The 18,940-nt window shown below is 32.9% G+C and overlaps 1 protein-coding gene across 1 annotated transcript in view; it reads right to left on the bottom strand.

Moving 5' to 3' along the window:
- Positions 1 to 15,142, bottom strand: part of GLU2 (glutamate synthase 2) — a 42,520-nt gene extending 27,378 nt beyond the window's left edge. The window contains exons 1-12 of the mRNA XM_021441680.2: positions 14,661 to 15,142; positions 11,965 to 12,277; positions 8,626 to 9,068; positions 8,367 to 8,498; positions 7,031 to 7,129; positions 6,548 to 6,618; positions 5,660 to 5,756; positions 4,847 to 4,939; positions 4,360 to 4,505; positions 1,876 to 2,035; positions 787 to 897; positions 455 to 670 (exon numbers count right to left, since the gene is read on the bottom strand). Of these exons, the coding sequence (XP_021297355.1) occupies positions 455 to 670; positions 787 to 897; positions 1,876 to 2,035; positions 4,360 to 4,505; positions 4,847 to 4,939; positions 5,660 to 5,756; positions 6,548 to 6,618; positions 7,031 to 7,129; positions 8,367 to 8,498; positions 8,626 to 9,068; positions 11,965 to 12,277; positions 14,661 to 14,942 (2,163 nt within the window). The 5' untranslated portion in view covers positions 14,943 to 15,142. The remainder of the gene's footprint in view (positions 1 to 454; positions 671 to 786; positions 898 to 1,875; positions 2,036 to 4,359; positions 4,506 to 4,846; positions 4,940 to 5,659; positions 5,757 to 6,547; positions 6,619 to 7,030; positions 7,130 to 8,366; positions 8,499 to 8,625; positions 9,069 to 11,964; positions 12,278 to 14,660) is intronic.
- Between the last annotated feature and the right edge of the window lie 3,798 nt (positions 15,143 to 18,940).

The following is an 18,940-nucleotide window of genomic DNA, read 5'->3' as shown; positions in this document are numbered from 1 at the left end:
AGATAGAAACAGAGATGCAATAACCAAGTATAACAAGAACTCACAAATAACAATTAATGCATATGTTTACAAAGCCACATTAAATGACAAAATGAAGAGGTAGATTCTTAACCTCCCCTATCATGTAACACAGCATGCCCGCTTACCAAATCCTAGATGGCACAGAACTTCACATATTTAATGAAGCTGAGCTGGACAGTTGAATAAAATTCAGGTGACAACTACGTCAGCAGTAATGTTTGTCCCATATATTAACAACAGAAAGGAATCCCAAAATGCACTTGATAACACAACAATCAAGAAATAGAAAATTCTATTATAATCAGTTGTTGAAAGTATATGGAAACAGTAGCCTTTAATGATTACATACCTAGATGAGAGCTAAACTATTTCTCACAGCACAAGATGTTATATTGATTCATAAGGTTTTATATGAGTATATAATGGGGCATACCAGCTCATTAGCGCGATCAGACAGCACAAGCAGTTGGGAACCATTACGAACAGCTTCATCAGCAGCTTCACAGAGTTTGTAAAGTGTCTTTTCCAATGAACCTTCAACCCCTTTACGAATATCAAAAAATGTTGCCAAGACTTTTGCCTTTAGTTGGGGATCCTTTAACAATGACTCAAGTTCCCCTTCATTTAGTACCGGACTAGACATAGTGACCTGCTTCAGGACAACAACTAATTATGCTAGTTGCAAAATAATTAAAATTTAAATGATCTAAAATTTGAAGTAATCATTTGATGACATCAAATATGAATATGGGAAAATGTACAAACCTGAGAAGCATTCTCAGGTCCAACCTCCAATATATTTCCTCGTTTCCCAATATTGACTTCAAGGGACATAACTAGTCCTTCTCGAAGAGGGTCAATGGCTGGATTAGTGACCTGTACATAAACAGTGCCAAAAATTAGGAAAAGCAAATGAAGTCAAAACATCAGATACATAAAATAAACTTTATTATGACATGGAATGCCAAATTATTTATCAGATTAAATTTGAAAGCAAAAGTGCTGTGCTAGTTTTGATGTTCCATGAAACACAATGTCAACCAACTCTATAAAGGTTTGGATAAATAACATCAATGAAAGTCTTCAATCTATGGCCCTTAGTTGAGCCCCCTACCACTCCCAAAAAGAAAAAAAGAACTAAATAATAATCCTCTTGAAATGTGACAAAGTATATTCTTTTAGTGTCAATTTCCAATATCCTTGCAGAGTTTCTTAAATTTTATGTTCCTTTTCATTTTTGTACCTTTTTCGTCTCCTCCCTCCAATAGGCAAGGTGAAGAAGAAAAGAGAAAATAACATTCAAGACAATAAGATTTTTCATTTTTCTGTTGGGACAACAGTGGGGGGAGGGGGAGGCTGCTTATGAGCCCACAAACAGTAATGTCTGCATCATTTTCGGGCCTCTGTCTAGAGCAATTTTGTTCCTTACCTCAGTGCAAAGCACTCAATTATCTTGCATGCAAAATCTTGAGCTTAAACAATTGTCTAGAGTTTCTCATCAATTAGTGCATAATCTCCCGACATTGGTCTTATATGTTTAATCAAATTCAATGTCAAGCATGTAATGCAAATATTCCTTTTGCATCTTCAACAAAAATTGTGCATAAAGACTGGCAGAAGAAAGACCAAGGTTTGTCCAAAAAATAAAGAAAAAGAAAGACTAAGGGGAATGCTAGCTTCGAAAAGGAAATATAAAGGTAAAATCAAACACTTAAAAAACCATATAATTGTAGGACTTATAAGTCTAATAATTAAAGTATAATGAAACTAAACACCAATGAAGGAATGCAATGACATGATGAACAAAGGTCACAAATTTATAAGTTCATTAAATTGTTTAAAATTCTAACAAACCTGTGCAAACCGCTGCTTAAGATAATCATAAAGCATATGCGGCTTTTGAGATAATATTGCCAACGGAATATCATCACCCATGCAAAATGTAGGTTCCTTCGCTTGCGCAGCCATAGTCTCAATAATCATCTGAACATCCTCACTAGAATAACCAAATGCCCTGAGACATCACATTATATATGTAATGAGAATAGTTCAAATCATCAATATTGCATATTTGATAATAATGACTGAGTTATGGTCATTAAAAACCAAGATACTTCAATAAAGCTCAATCAAACTCAACATACCAGGAACTAACAAGATGATTTTTACATTAGATTCAGCTCATCTACAACCATGCATTTAAACCACTCTCATATAAAAATACCATATAAGTACACAGGCATAAACTTGTTAAGTACGCTTTGCCCTACCGCTAGTAGTAATTTGTTTAACCACCCTACGGTTCTTTCAAAATGTAATAGACAGAAATATGCAAAATGCCAAAATATAAATGCATGAAGCTTGAATCAAGATGTTGTTCCATGCAAAACATGTTTTTACGGTTCGAACATCTAACTTTGAGCACTGATCTCTTTTTTCGTTTTCTCCATCATTTTTGAACCTTTTAAACCTCTAAATAACCAGGGTAAAAAAAGTGAATTTGTGTCATTTGCAATAGCAATACCACTCAAACAAAAATGTTAATCCTTTTAAAACTATTTTCCCCTTATCATTACAATTTTATAAGAGAGTGAGTATTACCTTACACCAACTTTCTCCTCACCCATTATAAAGTATTCTCCAATTCACCACACTGTCCCAAGACTCCATTGATCATAATTCTCTCTTCAATTTATAAAATAGAAAAAATAAAAAAAAAACTCATAAAGCAGACTCTAAATTCAATAAACCTTCCCCACATTTCTTAATTATACTTAAATAAAGCCACATTATTTACCTTTCATTTTATGATTACAGACAGCCATTTAGAAAGGAAAGCCATGGTGATAATTCATCTAATATACCATAATAATCTTAGGTTATCTAAGACTAAAGTCAGCAAGAGTTTGAGAATTTCTGTTTAATGAGAGGGAAGAAGCACATCTTTGCATGTTACTAACCCTTAACCAAATATGAAAGGGGTAACAAAATTAGATGTAGTATTCCATATCCTGCACTATTTCATTCTCCATTTTTGAGCTTTATTACGTCACCTTGAAGAATCTGATTATACCTATGCCCATACAGGAATGTGATAATAAATATTTTAAGTTTTCTCAGCAAAGAAATGTAAAAAACAACATTAGATGTAGTATCCCCATATCCTGCACTATTTCATTCTCCATTTTTGAGCTTTATTAAGTCACCTTGAAGAATCTGATTATACCTATGCCCATACAGGAATGTGATAATAATATTTTAAGTTTTCTCAGCAAAGAAATGTAAAATTACTAAACCTTGCAAATGTAAAATCTAAGATAGTTTTCCTTTTCTACATATCAGTATAAACTGAGGAACCACTTTGCTAATGATGGAGGAAGGAGATATCCTAGCTGAGAGATTCAATTATTTAGGACTTTTTTTTACATTTTATAGGTTAATTGTATCTTTTAAAAATATTTAGGATATTTTAGAATAATACGGTTATTTTATATTAATTGGTATTTACTTCTTTCACAAGTATCCGGGTTTTAGGGTTATCTTTGGTATTTTGCACTTTATAGGGTTTTGGGTTTAGCCATAAACACCTACGTTATTTTAGTTTTAATTAGGTTTTGATTATTGAATATTGAGATTTTTTATATTGGTTATTGAGATTTTCCACCTCTATTGATTGTCTCAGTTTCCTCTGTTCCTCCCTATTTGCTTCTGTCTAAAAATCCGATTTTCCCTCCAAATTTCTATTTTCTATCTCTTTCCCCTACTTGTTCCACATCAGCTATTCAATTCATATGATTTTCCTGACAATGTGGCTCTAAGCAGATCCATGAGCTGCCAAACCTCTTCACCATGGTAAAAGGAGTGATCAAGAAGCACATTTTACTAAATAGACACCATAGTTTCTCCATATGGCAATCAAATCCATGTCAACTAAATTAGTTTTTGATGGATGCCTGTAGAAATTTTACATCTCACTAAGAAAATATTATGGAATGTGATTCTCAAGTTTGTAGCCAACCTTCAATAAGCCAGTAAAACCTCTGCTAGAATGACGAAGCTTTCCCTAGATATGGTCTTGCCCTTAGTTGACAAAGGATGTAACTTGTTTCAAGCATGCAGATTTACACAAGCAATGTTCCAAATCAAAGATATCACCACTTGAGACATATCAGTCAAGAATAAAATAAAATAAAAGCTCTCATAAGAGATCAGTAGCTACGAGTGTGTAAGAGGCTAAGAGAACCAAAGGAACTAAAATCAATCTCATTTGCATTCAGCACAACACCACCACAAATTACTAGGACATCTCAAAGTATCCAATAGAAGTAGAATACTTACTGTTGGCGTCTTAAGATAGTTTCATTGTCCAAAATTGTTGCAGAGAGAAAATTTGCCGGCTTCAGGGATCGCATGCTTTCACTAAGCCATTTTCCATATGGATTTGATGCAGCTACTCGTTTTTTAACCTCTGTATTCTCATACACCTAAAAATTAAAGTACTTAAGATGTAAAAGTGTATCTTGAAGCATAATGGTTAAATTGCTCAGTGTTTGAGCATTTACAGATCCTTAGGAAGCAAAATTAAAAAATTAAAAAACAACAATTACAGAAGAAAAAACATATCATAAACCCCAATATCACATATAGGTTGATTTTAATGACATAAAAATAATTTACCAAAAGAAACCCAGAAAGAAAGAAGAAAAAAAGAGAGAGAGCGTTGATATAAATGAATAGACAATGATCACAAATAATCATTATGAACAGTTTCAGGGAAAAAGTTGGACAGGCACCATATCAAACTACAATAAATTGCTATACAAACCTGTCCACTTAATAAATCAACAGATATCATCATGCCAGGACCTAAACGACCCTTCATGGTAACTTTTGAATCATCCACTGGTAAAACACCGACCTAATAAGAACAAAAGTAGGGTCATCGTTATTATATAGTGATCCAGAACCTGAAGCAAATCACATAATCACCAACCAGAGGTAGGAAATCTAACAAATATTTTCCATTTTATAAGCACATAACCATATTCTAAATATCATTTCTATGTGCAACAAGATAAAAAAGTACAGAAGTTTAGGTCATTTGACATCTAAAATGACTTAAAGTTAGACATATAAATCTGAAAGGTTCGCTCACATGCCTCTTTAAGCAAAGTGACTTCTTTTCGACACAGAAGTCATCAAAGCATGTTACTTCACTGAAAATTGAAATCTCATGATATTAAATTAATATCATTCAATATTTACTCTTCTAACTCCATTTATTATGTACATAATAACGATATCATCATATTGCCTTAATATCATTCAATATTTACTCTTCTAACTCCATTTATTATGTATACTATTTTTCCTGCTTACATTGAGACAGAAAATTTCATCCTTTGATACTATCTAAAGTGCAACAACCTTTTATTTGTAGAGTTAACTAAGACAGCTTATTTTAATGAAGATAGATTTCATTTTGATTCCCCAGGACATTGCAGTCACCAACACCAGATTAAGTTTCCCAGTCATAAGAAATGTATCTGAAAGCCAATTTCTAAACTGCTATTGGACAGAGTTGGATTCTGACTACTATCAATCATAGGAACTGAAATCATTAAGGATCAAAACACACCTCAGATGCAACATATACAACATTGTCAATTGTCCGCCAATACCTAGCAGGGCGAAGTCCATTCCGATCAAGGCATGCCCCAACAGTTTTTCCATCACTGAGTCACACAAATTAAAGTAGCAACTATTAAAAAATAGAATAAAAACTGAGGAAAAAGGAGAGAGGAAAGTGCAACTGAGCAACAGAATCATTTACAAGGATTTGTCTGCCAAAAGTTTAGTTATAACTAAATTATGCTACACATACAGTTGATGTTAACAACCTGATGTTCATAGCAAAGGCAATTCATATACACTTTTCTCTTTTGAAACCACTCATTAGAAACTTTAGTTCCTTTACCATTCTGTGATTGTACTGGGTAGCCACAAACCAAAAAAAGAGAAAGAGTATTACCTATCAATGTCTACAGCAAATCTACTCAGCATGCTAGATTGTAATATCAGAAGCATTACCATCCTTAAAGTATCAGTTACATTGACTGATCTTTAAATTTAAAGCCTGAGGTACTCCTTTTCCATTTAAAATAGAAATGAAATATATAGTTATCACTAGAAAAGCATATTCAAAAAATAGCATTCCATCCAAGGACTACACTGTTCCTAATGCACCAGCTATCTTGTGGAATCAATCAAAATGCAAGTTACTGACTGCTAACAGCTATAACAGAATATAAATGCACACACGCATGCATACACACACATATGTATGCGTTTGTACCTTTTCCACCAAAATCATGCATTTTCACAGAAATATGCAAGTAATACAAGGCAGACTGTTTTAGATGTTTCAGTTACTTTAAAAGATTAGCAGACACTATGCATACAAGGAGACATTGATAACAAAATTACAAGTCCTCTAAATGGGTAGATCAGTTCCTGAGAGTATTACCTAAATAAGAGTAAGGCAGGTCCATCCCAAGCTTCCATCTGACCCTTGTAATATTCATAAAAGTCTACAACCTAACAAGAAACAATTAACTTAGTATTTTCCACATGAAATATAATTAAAATCACATAAAATTTGCTAAAAACAAGAAGTATGATAACTATAGATACATGTTAAATGCTGGAAAAAACACGCTATCAAAAACTCTGGCTCATGCTGGAAGGCATTACAAGGGAAAAGTGCATGACACAGTGCTGAATGTGGTTGAAGCCCAATTAAGAGTTGTAAATCATTAGCAATCATCCAACTGAGCAAACAGATGGGTATAGGCTTGATTATTTATCTGATTTAATTTAGCTAAACAAAATAACTTGGAATTTAAAATAATATCATTAAAACTCAGAGAAATAATCATACCTAACTTAAGAGAAGAAAATTTGTTCCATGAAAAATAACCCCATTTTTTTCCCATAGCAAAACACATACCTCAGGATATTTAATTGACAATGTTGGATGATTCTTGTATGCCTCTGGGACAAGAATCATGAGAGCCTCATCAGGAGTACGGCCACTTCGTATAAGTAACTGGACAAAATAAAGACAATGGAGTAAACTTCGCTGACAGCCCATGCATTAAAGTGAACACAAGTACGTGGGAAACAAAATCTGTCAAGGAATCCTCATGACTCAACTTCAGAACAATACTCTTGACATGACACTGAAGAGGCTAAAAGATAGTATAATCTAATATGTATCATTTGCCGCTTCAAAGCATGCGCAATTTCAGGCAGATAATGATTACTGGAGGAAAAAGGATACAATGCAATAGATTCTCTTTTGCAACCATGAGCACATCAAAAAGACAACATATTATAACGTGTTAGTCATTGCAGGAAGCACTAGTCGAATGTTTCACCAAATTGAGACATGGAACAATATTGAATTACATCACTTGACTCTTATTCTTTACTCCTATACCTCCAACTAGAGGAGAGTTTTATCACATTCCATAGCTGACTTTGTTTCAATTGAAGAACATCTATTGTAATAGTGAAATTTCTGAATTTGTGAAGACGCATCCTGAATGGTTTGTTTGCTTCATAATTTTCGCTTTTTAATGCCAACTATAGTACAACCAACTCTACAATATCTTGTATTCAAGAAAATAAATAATTCACAATGATTTTCAGACAAGCAAAAACTTTGCTTCAACAAAAAATTGCTCTGAGTGAATTATTTCTAGCTTTTTAACATTAATCCACCAGAACCTACTCCTTCCTCAAGGATGCATAGTTTCTGTTGTCCTAAATCTTACATGATATTCCAGACCACATACAAGGAAATAACAACACATTCAATCACTACATATTTAACTGATGGGAAATTTTTATGCCCCTTATTTCCTATCCATAAATGTCACCCATGCAAAAAGACAATTTTACTTGTGTCAGCAGTCAAATAAATGATCAGATTACACAAACTACAACTAGTAAGTTCAAACAAAGCCAATTCAATTAATTATTTGCACTGAGTCAGACCCTTAGCAATTTGCATCCTCTAGGAAATAAAGGTTTTCTTTCCTTTATATGATATTAAATCCACAAACTAAAGTTTAAATTTAGCGCCAAGGGCTATACATGATACTCATTCCACCCTCAAATGCTCATCATATTCAATTCTACGATAAAGAACCAGATCCTTGCACCTAGACTCTGGTCAAACACTTAATTGGCCCATAAATAATACAAAGCTCAATAACCATTCACTGATATTTTATCATCCCAATAGTATGCTATAATTCTAATAAAGTTATAGCTCATACCTCAGCCGCACTATCAAGATTTGCCGAGTCAGATGCCTTTGGGTTACCAAAAGGGCGAATTTCATTTTCCCGACCCCGCCAAACAGGGGACTTCAACGAGGTTTCTCGAGACTGTATCCAATTCAAGTTCCCCTGAAAATTTCATTTAAAAAATCAGGACTAGTACACAGAGAACAAATTTAGGTCATAAATCATAAATCACAAATGCAATACTGGAAATAATATTTTAGACAAGCTCAAAATTTAAAGGGAAATTAACCTGTATGGTATTGATCTCTCCATTATGACCAAGGAACCTCATTGGTTGAGCAAGAGGCCATCTGGGACTAGTATTTGTGCTATACCTTCGGTGATAAATGGCAAATGGAGACTTATAAAGATCATCCCGAAGGTCAGAATAAAATAATCCAAGAACTTCTGAACGAAGCATGCCCTTGTAAACAATAGTTTGATTGGACAAAGAACAGAAATAAAGCTCACTTCCCCAACTCTCTGAGGCTGCAGCTCTTTCAATCAATTTTCGGCAGATGTATAGTTCTCTTTCGATGTCATCAACATTCTCTTCCTTAATAATTCTAACAAATACCTGCTGTATATTGGGCATGGCTTCTTTTGCATAAAAACCAACCACAGATGTATTTACGGGAACAGGCCTCCATCCAAGCACCTCAAGACCCTCTTGTCTAAAAGTATTTACAATTACTACAGTAGCAATTAGAACTAACAGTTAAACACCAGAATACACATGTAAAAGACAGATTTGATAACTATGAAACAGAAACAGAGAATATATTGTACACAGTTGAGCAAAATTATTTCCACAGGATTAACAGTCCGTCCCTGTGACCAGAAATTTACAAAAGCTATAATATGAGTGATAATTAACAAATAAACAGATAAGAGCCTCAAATAAGCTATAGACTGATTAAACTGCATTTTGGGAAAGCCCCTTCAAAGATATTCAATCAATTTGGAACTGAATCCTGATATATCTAATTCAAACCATTTATAACTCCAGTTCATCTTCCTAAAGCAAATAGCAGTAGCTAATTGAATAATACTATTAGGTACACAAGTTGCTCATAAGAAGAAAGGTGAAAGAGAAGCAAAATTATGATTTTTTTTCTCCCTCAAACATTTGGATAACAAACTTAATGGAACTGTATTCATTTCAGCGATGTCAAAATTTAGTCAGGTATCAATTCCTCATCTTAATTCCAAAATAAATTCAATAATAAAAAGCAAAATTAAATTTACAAAATTTAGACCAGAACTGAAACAATTCAGTTTATTAAATTTTCACATGAACTCTCAAACAAAATTCTTTATTTGACTTATACCCATTAACAGTACATCAATAGTTCAATTAGATAAATCCTCTTTGGAAACTAAGGGGTAAAGTCAAGGGCCAATCGAAAAAAAAGTTCATTTGGTCCAAGCGAAAGTTTCCTTGGTTGTTAATTGGTCATTACGGCATTAACATTTTCCTTTCAGTTGAGTAATTGTTCAGGGGTGCTTTGGTAGCTTTTGGTTATTCTGGTACAGGCCTCAATCATGGTTCGTTGGGTCTTATATTGGCTAGTAAGGTACCGAGGTTAGACTTAATTCTTAAATCTAATCCATTTAAGAATCCTTGTACAATTAGGATAATATAGTATTTCTTGATTTCAATCTGTGTATTTCCTGATTTCAATCTCTGTGGATTTCCAGAATGAGTAGAATTAAAATTAATAAAAATTTGGGTTACTAAAGAGTTAGTTGTACTTGAGTAATTTAGGATTATTGCTCAGATCACAGCAACCACAGCCTACTATCTTCCTCTTCTGCATATTAAACCTTTAAAACTTTTAGACAAAGCCCCACCAATTAAACCTTTTAAATACAGCAACTGAACCCTAATACCATTTGGCTCAGAATTTTCATTCCTTGATCAAATCTTATCTAAATCAAACCATAATTGATGCCTTAAACTAATTCTAAATCCCACAGCTATAAAACCCTACTAATCCCTGTTTTTCCAATCCCAACCACCACAAACACTACGACCAAACGTACTTGTATCTTTCCTACATCATATATTAAATCAAGGCCATAAAGAAATAGGTTTTTGGCCAACGGATAGCTATTTTTTTATGTAAAGCTTATTGTAAAAAATTTTAAATCCTTGCCTACAGAATATCCTTGATTTAAACTCAACACTGCCCACAAGAAAGGTAAAAGATAGACAATTTTCCAAAAGTACTTAAGTACTGTTAATAAAGAGGCACAGCTCAAAAAGTCATGAAAATAAAAAGGATAGCCAATTTTGTCCAAACCAAAAACAAAATAAAGAAAAATACCAGCGTAAAACTTCTAGATGACAAAATTAAGGGCAAGAAGATGGTTTAAAGGTTTTTGTCAGCAGCTGACAACAATATGACCAATTAAGTCAACTCAACTAGATCATAGACCAAAGCTGGATATCTAATATATCAGTGCTGCAACAATTATTCTTTTCAGTCTTCACTATCCGAGACACTAAGCATTTTCCGAATGCATCTAGAATAATCTCAAGAAAGTCCAAGATGATAAAGCAGAGGAGCTCTGTGTTTCAACCAAAATGCAAACTATAAGTTTCAGAAGACAACCAAGGGAATGAACAGATAAACTACTAGCTCATCAAAAATATTGTTTTAAAAGGATTGAAAGCAACACCACATTTGGAATTTAACACAAAATAACTTTTAGATGAGAAGAAGGATATCGTCTGACCTATGTTACTCAGACCCAGGGGTGAGCATCAGATCTGGGTATGTGTCGGACACTGATATGTTTAAATTTTTCTAAGTTTTTCCATATATTGGAGGGTTGCACCTTGAAACCCATGTCCATTGGAGAAGAGTTGGAAACAGGTAGTTCAAGGAAAATGAGGAGTCAAAGCACATAGTGTGTGACTATGGGATCTCTTTTTACTGATAATTCAAGAAATTAGACATCTCGATAAGACTAACCATTATACAAGAAAGTTAGGATGACTTGGTAAAAAACTCTAATATATTTCAGCATTAAGTTAAAGAGGAAAAAGCAAAAGAAAGAGGAAAGATAAAAAGGAGAATACATATCAAATTAAGAAGTCTGACAAAAGACAAATCTAGATAAATGCAAGGGTCCCTTCATTAGATTGGACCACCAGAAGTTGCAGGAATTGTCCTTGGCTTCCTGCACTCCTCATTTAAAATCCTAATGGACTCTGTCACATTCCATCAACAATTTTGCCACTGCAGAATGTAATTTTCGTAATTCCAAAATCCAATATGCTATTGCACATAGCAAGGACTAATTTCTGCTCAAATGATTAAACTATGAAACTGTGAGGAATCTTCAGCTACATCAGTTCAAGATATGGTTTTATCTCTGAACTTAAATCCCTATTCCAATTATAACAACTTCTAGCCAAATGCCAATCAGGATATCTTACATCTACACAAAAGAACAAAAGCTTCATGCATACTTGAATAATATGCAAAAATAAGGCAGCAAATACAATCCATTCATAATGCCCAAATTTTAGGAACAGAGAAAAGCAAAAGAGTTAAATCAAATTAAAGCAAACAATTACCTTTTTTCACTTTTTCCATAAGGTTATCATCTTTGGGAAGAAAAATCATCCCAACACCAGTGTGCAACTTATCAAAGGATGCTATCCCTTGCTTTTCAGCCCAGTTGTCAAATAGATCCCAAGGGATTGAAGTCATCACTCCTGAACCATCACCAGAATCATTATCTGCTCCACAACCCCCACGATGCTCCATGCAACCAAGAGCTGTGAGTGCATCCTCAACAATTCCATGTGATGCTTTATTATCCAAATTGGCAATGAATCCAACTCCACAAGCTCCTCTTTCTGATATTATATCCTCCAAATTTGCAACCTACATGTGATTCAGATCATAACGAGAGAAAAGAAAACACATGGAATAGCACAGCTTAGTGATGAGCATACAAGTGAAGAAAATGTAAACAAATGCAACATTGACTGCAATTTTAAATAAAAAAGATCCATGTTGATGTACTAGAATGTTGAGTGTATTCCTATTTCTGTTGTTCCCACTGAGTTCTAGAAAACAAAAGGTTTGTCATACCATCATGAAGAAAAACTAAAAGCAAAGATAAAGAAAATCAATACTAAGAAAAAGAGATTCAAAACAAATAAAGTTTCAAATCACAGGCATTGTGCATTTCGTCATGAACCCAAGAGGGGAGAACAACCACTCTATGACAGTATGACCCTCATTTCTCGTGAGGCAATAAAGGCGGAAAATGCAGCATCACTCCTTTGACCCTTATACCTTAATTATACATATTTTAAGGTGCATCAAACTTAAACATCTCCCTAGGTACTCAAGAAGCCAGGTCATTTCACCATAAGACACATAAACCTATGGGTTACACCAACATAAGCCATAAGTAGTGATTAAGGATCCCAAAGAACCTCTTATCTTCTAGGAAGCTTTCTCAATGTTGAACCAATGAACACTTGGAAATTACAGTGAACATTGAAAGATGAAGAAAGGTTAGACTGGACATGACACGAATGCCATTGTTTTGTTATATCTGCAGCTGAGGCACAACCATATAATATAGAATGCCCACAGAAATAAACCTTGCAAATTTAAAACAAAAATACAGAGGAATTTGGAGACAAAAAATAAGTAAGACCAAAGTTTAGAAATAAAAATATTTGATGATAATACAACTTTGAAATTCCACACACTTGAAACACGGAACTTAAGGCATACTAATAGGCCTTCATGCTTAGCAAACCTTTCACTACCTAATTCATTCACCAAGTCACAAGCACTTCTAACACTAAACTTAACAAAACATTGTGAATTCTTGTTTTGACCAAAAGGAAAGAAGAAAGAAACAAAGAAAAACCAAGAACCATGACCTTCTAGAAACTGAGTTGCAAAAGAAGTTGAGACAACAAGGTATTACGCTATTAATTTATTTTAATTGACAAATAAGTTTAAGCTTAGCTTAACCAGTGTTAAGAGTTTGTACTTACCATTCAAGTACAACATTTATCATGAATTCTAAAGTAGCAGCAAGCATTCCCTGCAGACTTTTCCTTTTTTTTTTTAAGGTGTACATTGCTGGTCATGTAGATTTGTGATTTGTCAACCCATACATGACCCTAGTTTGCTAACCTACGATTCTTATTGCCACAATTCCATTTTTAAAGATAAGACCTTTCAAAGAAGTATTCAAATAATTACTTTCTCATAACGGCAGCCATTAATCTAACGTCAAAAAGCAAGATACATTGGCAATTAATGGATGCCCCTGGCAAACTCAAACAGCATATAAAATCTTCTGACTAGAACAAGGGGAAGCAAGAAGCAGCACAAAAGCAAGATCAACAAGAAAAGGGCATGCGAATGTGACCATCCGTAGCACACTTTCTGACAGTAACTTGGAATATGTTCCCAAAATTCCAAACACTAAAATATCAAATAAAAGATTCCAGAGCATTTTTCATTTTAACACGGTATTGGACTCCAACTTCTGAGTCAGCGGCAAGCAAGGTGACCTACTTCTAAACAACATGGATGACCTTATCACTCTTATCATTAATCATTACATTCAAAAAGAATTAATGTTCAAATTTCAATTTATATATACTTTGGCCATTGAAGCTACTGAAAGTTGAGCCTTGAAAAATGAATTCAAATTTCAAACATTGAGTAAGCATCATTTGGTTATTACACCAAAACATGTGTTGCTTATTCTATGAAAGCTAAAATTTACATGGATTCATTTCAGACATCAAAAAGATAGGATTAAAAGAGAAACTAAAAACATATTATTTTTTAAACAAATTTCTGGCTTCCAAAAGCCAATTTTGATTTAATTCGAACCTTTCAAAAGTAAGAGAGGTAGTTCCAAACGTTACCCACACAGTAGAATTCTCACAAACAAAATAGTACGCGGTTTAGTTGTTACTATTAATTTTACATTTCTTTTTAAACTGTTGCAAAGCAGAATCATCAACTCCATTCTTATGAAAGTACAAACATGCATTTTCTTTTTCTAGTCCGAAGAGTTCAAGTCTTAAATCTCAATGATTCAAAAGAATAAAAATGAAGGGCGCGTTCGGTTCATACGTAAGCAAACAGTAGTTGCTTCTTGTATTGTTGTGTACATAAACAATTGAGTCATTCGATTGCAAAAAGTCAAAACCAAAGGTGGCCCCTCATCGCTATTATTTTGCATTATAGTAGTAGAAAATATGATTGAGAGCGGAAACTCCACCTTGGGTTGAGGAGCGGATGATCGATGATCGGACGAGGAAGAAGTAGTGATACTAGTTGGAAGATGAAGAACGGCTCTAACAGAATTGTTGGCGGCGGCAGTTGAGAAGCGGCGCTTACTCCGAATATCGGCGGAGAGGCCGATTCTCCGCCTGGTGGTAGCCTTAGACTTGCAATACAAACCGACGAAGTCGACGACCAGCAATCCATTGTCAGAGGAGAAGAGTACCGAGGTGGGCTTGGAAGAGAGGTGAGGAATGGGAGATAGAGATTGCAGAGCCATGACGAGGGAGGGAGAGAGAGAGAGAGAGAGAGAGAGAAAGAAAATTATTTTTGTGGGTGAGGACTGAGGAGAAAAGAAATGTGGATTTGGAGGAAGATAAAATGGGAGAGAGCACCGGAGCCACCAGCCTCTCCTCTGCTGTCTGCTTCTTCACTTTGTTTGCCTCTCCATTTTCTTTTGTTTTGCATTTTGATTTGTTTGGATTATATGCTTACGTCATTCCATTCTGACTTTGGTTTTAATCCCCTACGGCCTCAGCTCAAGAGTTACGTCCTCCGTGATGCAAATGTGTGTGCTCTATCACTGCAACACTTTGGCTGGGCATCTGCATCAAGGAAGGAGAATCTTGCTTCAGTTTAATAGATCCTAATTACAATTTTATTAGAAATAGCAATGTCATATATCAATAGAATTTGTTGACATTTTAATTATTTTTTTAGAAAAATCAAAATTTCAAAAAATATAACATTTTTAATTAAATTTAAATATATTTATTATAAATATGAATTGTATATAATTAAAATGTTAATTATCTTTCTATTATAATTATTTTAATTAATAATTTAATTATTAAATATAAAACAAGTGATAATTTATACAACTATATTAAAAGAAGCTCCACGAGAGCTTTCACGTTAAATTACGTCCATGGCTCCATGTTTGCATGCCACGTGGCCTTGCTGGCGTGTGACTACATTTGGAAACTTAAAACATGGCCTTATTTGTTTGGATAACATGCTTACATCATTCGATTCGAACTTTGGGTTTTAATCTCCTACGGCCCAAGTTTAGAGTTACATCCTCTACAATCGCTTCGTTGGTGATGCAATGTGTATTGTACGATTGTGAGACTCTCCTGGGTTGGCATCTCCATCAAGGTAGGAGAATCTTGCTTCGATTTAATAGAGCCCAGTTACTATTCTATTGGAAATAGTATTGCCATATATTAATAGAATTTGTTGACATTTTAATTAGTTGTTTTTAATAAAAAATTATCAAAAAGTTCAAAAAACATAACATTTTTAATTAAATTTAAATATACTTATTATAAATATGAATTATATATAATTGAAATGTTGATTATCTTTCAATGATAATTATTTTTAATTAATAATTTAAGAATTAAATATAAAATATGTGACCATTGATACTACTACATTAAAAGAAGCTCCAAAAGAGCTTTCACGCTAGGCCACGTCTTTGGCTCCATGCTTGCATGCCACGTGGCCTTGCTGGAATGTGATCTAGCTGGGGGTTGTGCTTGGAGACTTAAAACGCAGCTTCATTGTGCGTTTTGGGAAGGCCACATTGAAGGCTTAAAATGTTGGCAATTGAGTGCATTTATAGGTGTCTTTTCAGTGTTCAAAGTAGACTTCAATCTAAGTATCCATTGGTTAAACGTTGGCAATTGAATTCATTTTGTTGGTGTCTCTCCAGTATCCAAAGCAATCTTCAGTCTAAGTAGCCATTGGTTGTTCTGATGGTTCTTTGACTAGCTCTCCATTCTTTCAGCATCCCTCTATAAATCCAGTGGTTATTTGAAGAACGCTTTCACCGTTTTTTGTTTCAAGCAAAGAGAAAACACTATGTGATTTTACATGGGTTTTTCATGAGTGATTTTTGTGATTTTTTAATGACTATATTATGCTCGATTGTTTGTCTATTAGGTAGTGAAGCCTTACGTGTGTGGCTTGAAATCAATTGTTTAATTTTTTTTGTGCTTGATGCCTTATTTTCTTTTGCATGTGTTTCTTCTATTTATTTCCTTGGTGTTATCGACTCGAGTTGGATTATATATTTTCTCCACAAGTTTCTTGCTCCATATTTTGCTTGCAGTGTTTCACTTTTGCTTTTTTTTTCCTTTCTTCCTATTTGGTATGGTTTTTTGGTAGATTGCATTTTGTTTTGATCATTTTAGATTTAGGGGTTTTTATTTTTTTTACTTGTTTCAGATTATCTGTTGGTTTTTAATTTAGTTTTTGGTTTTGAGTGGTTTATATTTTCTTTTGATTTATTTTGTATTAAGGTTTTGATTTTCTGTTTGGTTTTGGATTTAAGTTGGCTATTTTGGTTTTTCTCTCAATTTAATTTCTTTGTTTTAAATGTTTTGATCATAGACTTAGATTTGATTTTTTTTTACACTTTATTGTAATGCAAATTCCCTATTGTTTTTGGGTTTTTTATTATGGTTTTTTATTTTATTCTTAGATTTCTCCTTTATTTTTGCAATGCAGATGAATTGTTGGATATTACTTACTCCTTTTGCTTTCATTTTAAGTTTGATTTAGGCTTTTAAAATGAGCTATTAGCAAATTTGTATGATTGTATTTAAAAGTTTATTTATTAGGTTCAAATGGAGGAAGTTTTTAGGGTTTGTGGTGAGATTTTATGATCTGTTAAGATTTAGGTATTTGTTATTTGAGATTTATAGATTGCTTATTGCATTTATTGAAATGATTTTATTAATTTTACCAATTTAGTTTCATTGTAGTTAAACATTATTAAGTATTATTGTGGGTAACTTTTCCTTTGAAGATTGTCTTTTGCTCTGTCTTGAAGGTGGTTTTTTACTCTATTTTTTTTCTTACTTTCTGTTATCTCTTAACTTGGAGCAAAGTTGCTAGAGATTTGTAGAACAACAGTTACAAATGCACGTATATCTTAAATTGATTTTATTTTGTTTTGGTAATTTATTTTCACTTGATTGTTTTATAATGTAGTTTTACATGCAGTTATATCATTTCTTCTAAATGTTAGCATAGTCTATTTGAATATTATTTATAGTCAATCTGTCTTCTTTCTTTTTCATTAAATATTTATATGCATGTGTTTGTATATGTAACTATATATGCTACTTTTTTATGTTTTGGGACCTTCATTACTCTATTTTCATGTTCTAATTTTTCTATCTTTGGTGGCTTTATGTATTATTATCTATGTTTGTTATTTACTGCCTGTGTCTAAATTATTTTCATGTGTTCTTTCCTTGATGTTTTCCATAGGTATATTTTACAGATTATTTTAGAATAAAATCCATTGTCTGTTAATCAACAAACAAAGAGAGAATCATTAGTCACTGTAAAGTTTCATAACTTGGTTTTGTTATTGATTCTTATATGTTTATCAATTTTTGTTTTATATATTTTATTTAAAAATGTTGATATTTATGATTTGTTTTTACAAATATGGCATTCATTTGTAATTGTAACATATCAAAACGAACTTGATTTCAATTTTATATTTTTCCTTATGGTTTTTTAATTATGTTTAAAAGCTATATATGTTCTTATGAAATGAAAAGTGTTCCTTCATTTATTACATTTAATTATTCTGTTGGCTTAAAACAATAATATTTTGTATTATTATTGATGGTCCAATTTCGGAAAAAATAAAATCCTTTTTATTGTTAATGAAAAGATTGGTCGTTAAACAAGATCAGCAAGCTGTAGTATGACTTCTTCTTCCTTTAGCAATGAAAAAGATGTTTTTTTTTTTACCGAAAATTTGAACCAATCAATAACAGTACAATCATTGTTAACTCAATACAAACCATATGAATGTTTTTCCAATTATTTTATTACTCTTTGTGTCGTTGTTATTTCATCTTTAATATATGCTTACTGTTTTTTTGTGAATCTTGGCATTTTTTGTCATAATATTTTGTAAAGTACTAGGTTTTTAGTATGTATATTATTTTTGTTTTATGTAATTTTTGGCAATTTCATGCTATTATATGTACTAATATTTTTTCACAAAAATCACATTTTTGTCATAAAATTTTGTAAGCCATATGTTTGTTTATTATTTTTAAATGGTATTTTATTCTATTATTTTGCCCTTAGATCTTTCTTGCTGTTTAATATTTGTGATGAATTCATATTAGAATTTTTTTATTGGCTTAAAGCAGCAATGTTTTATATTGCTATTAATGATTGAATTTTGTTTAGAAGAAAACCTTTCTCACTATTAAAGAAAGAATTTGGCTGTTGAATAATATT

The sequence above is a fragment of the Theobroma umbraticum genome, unplaced genomic scaffold (genome assembly GCF_002168275.2).
Source record: "Theobroma umbraticum cultivar Fairchild unplaced genomic scaffold, ASM216827v3 scaffold_89.0, whole genome shotgun sequence".
In the NCBI taxonomy this organism is placed as follows: Eukaryota; Viridiplantae; Streptophyta; class Magnoliopsida; order Malvales; family Malvaceae; genus Theobroma; species Theobroma umbraticum.
This window is presented reverse-complemented; position numbering and strand designations above follow the sequence as displayed.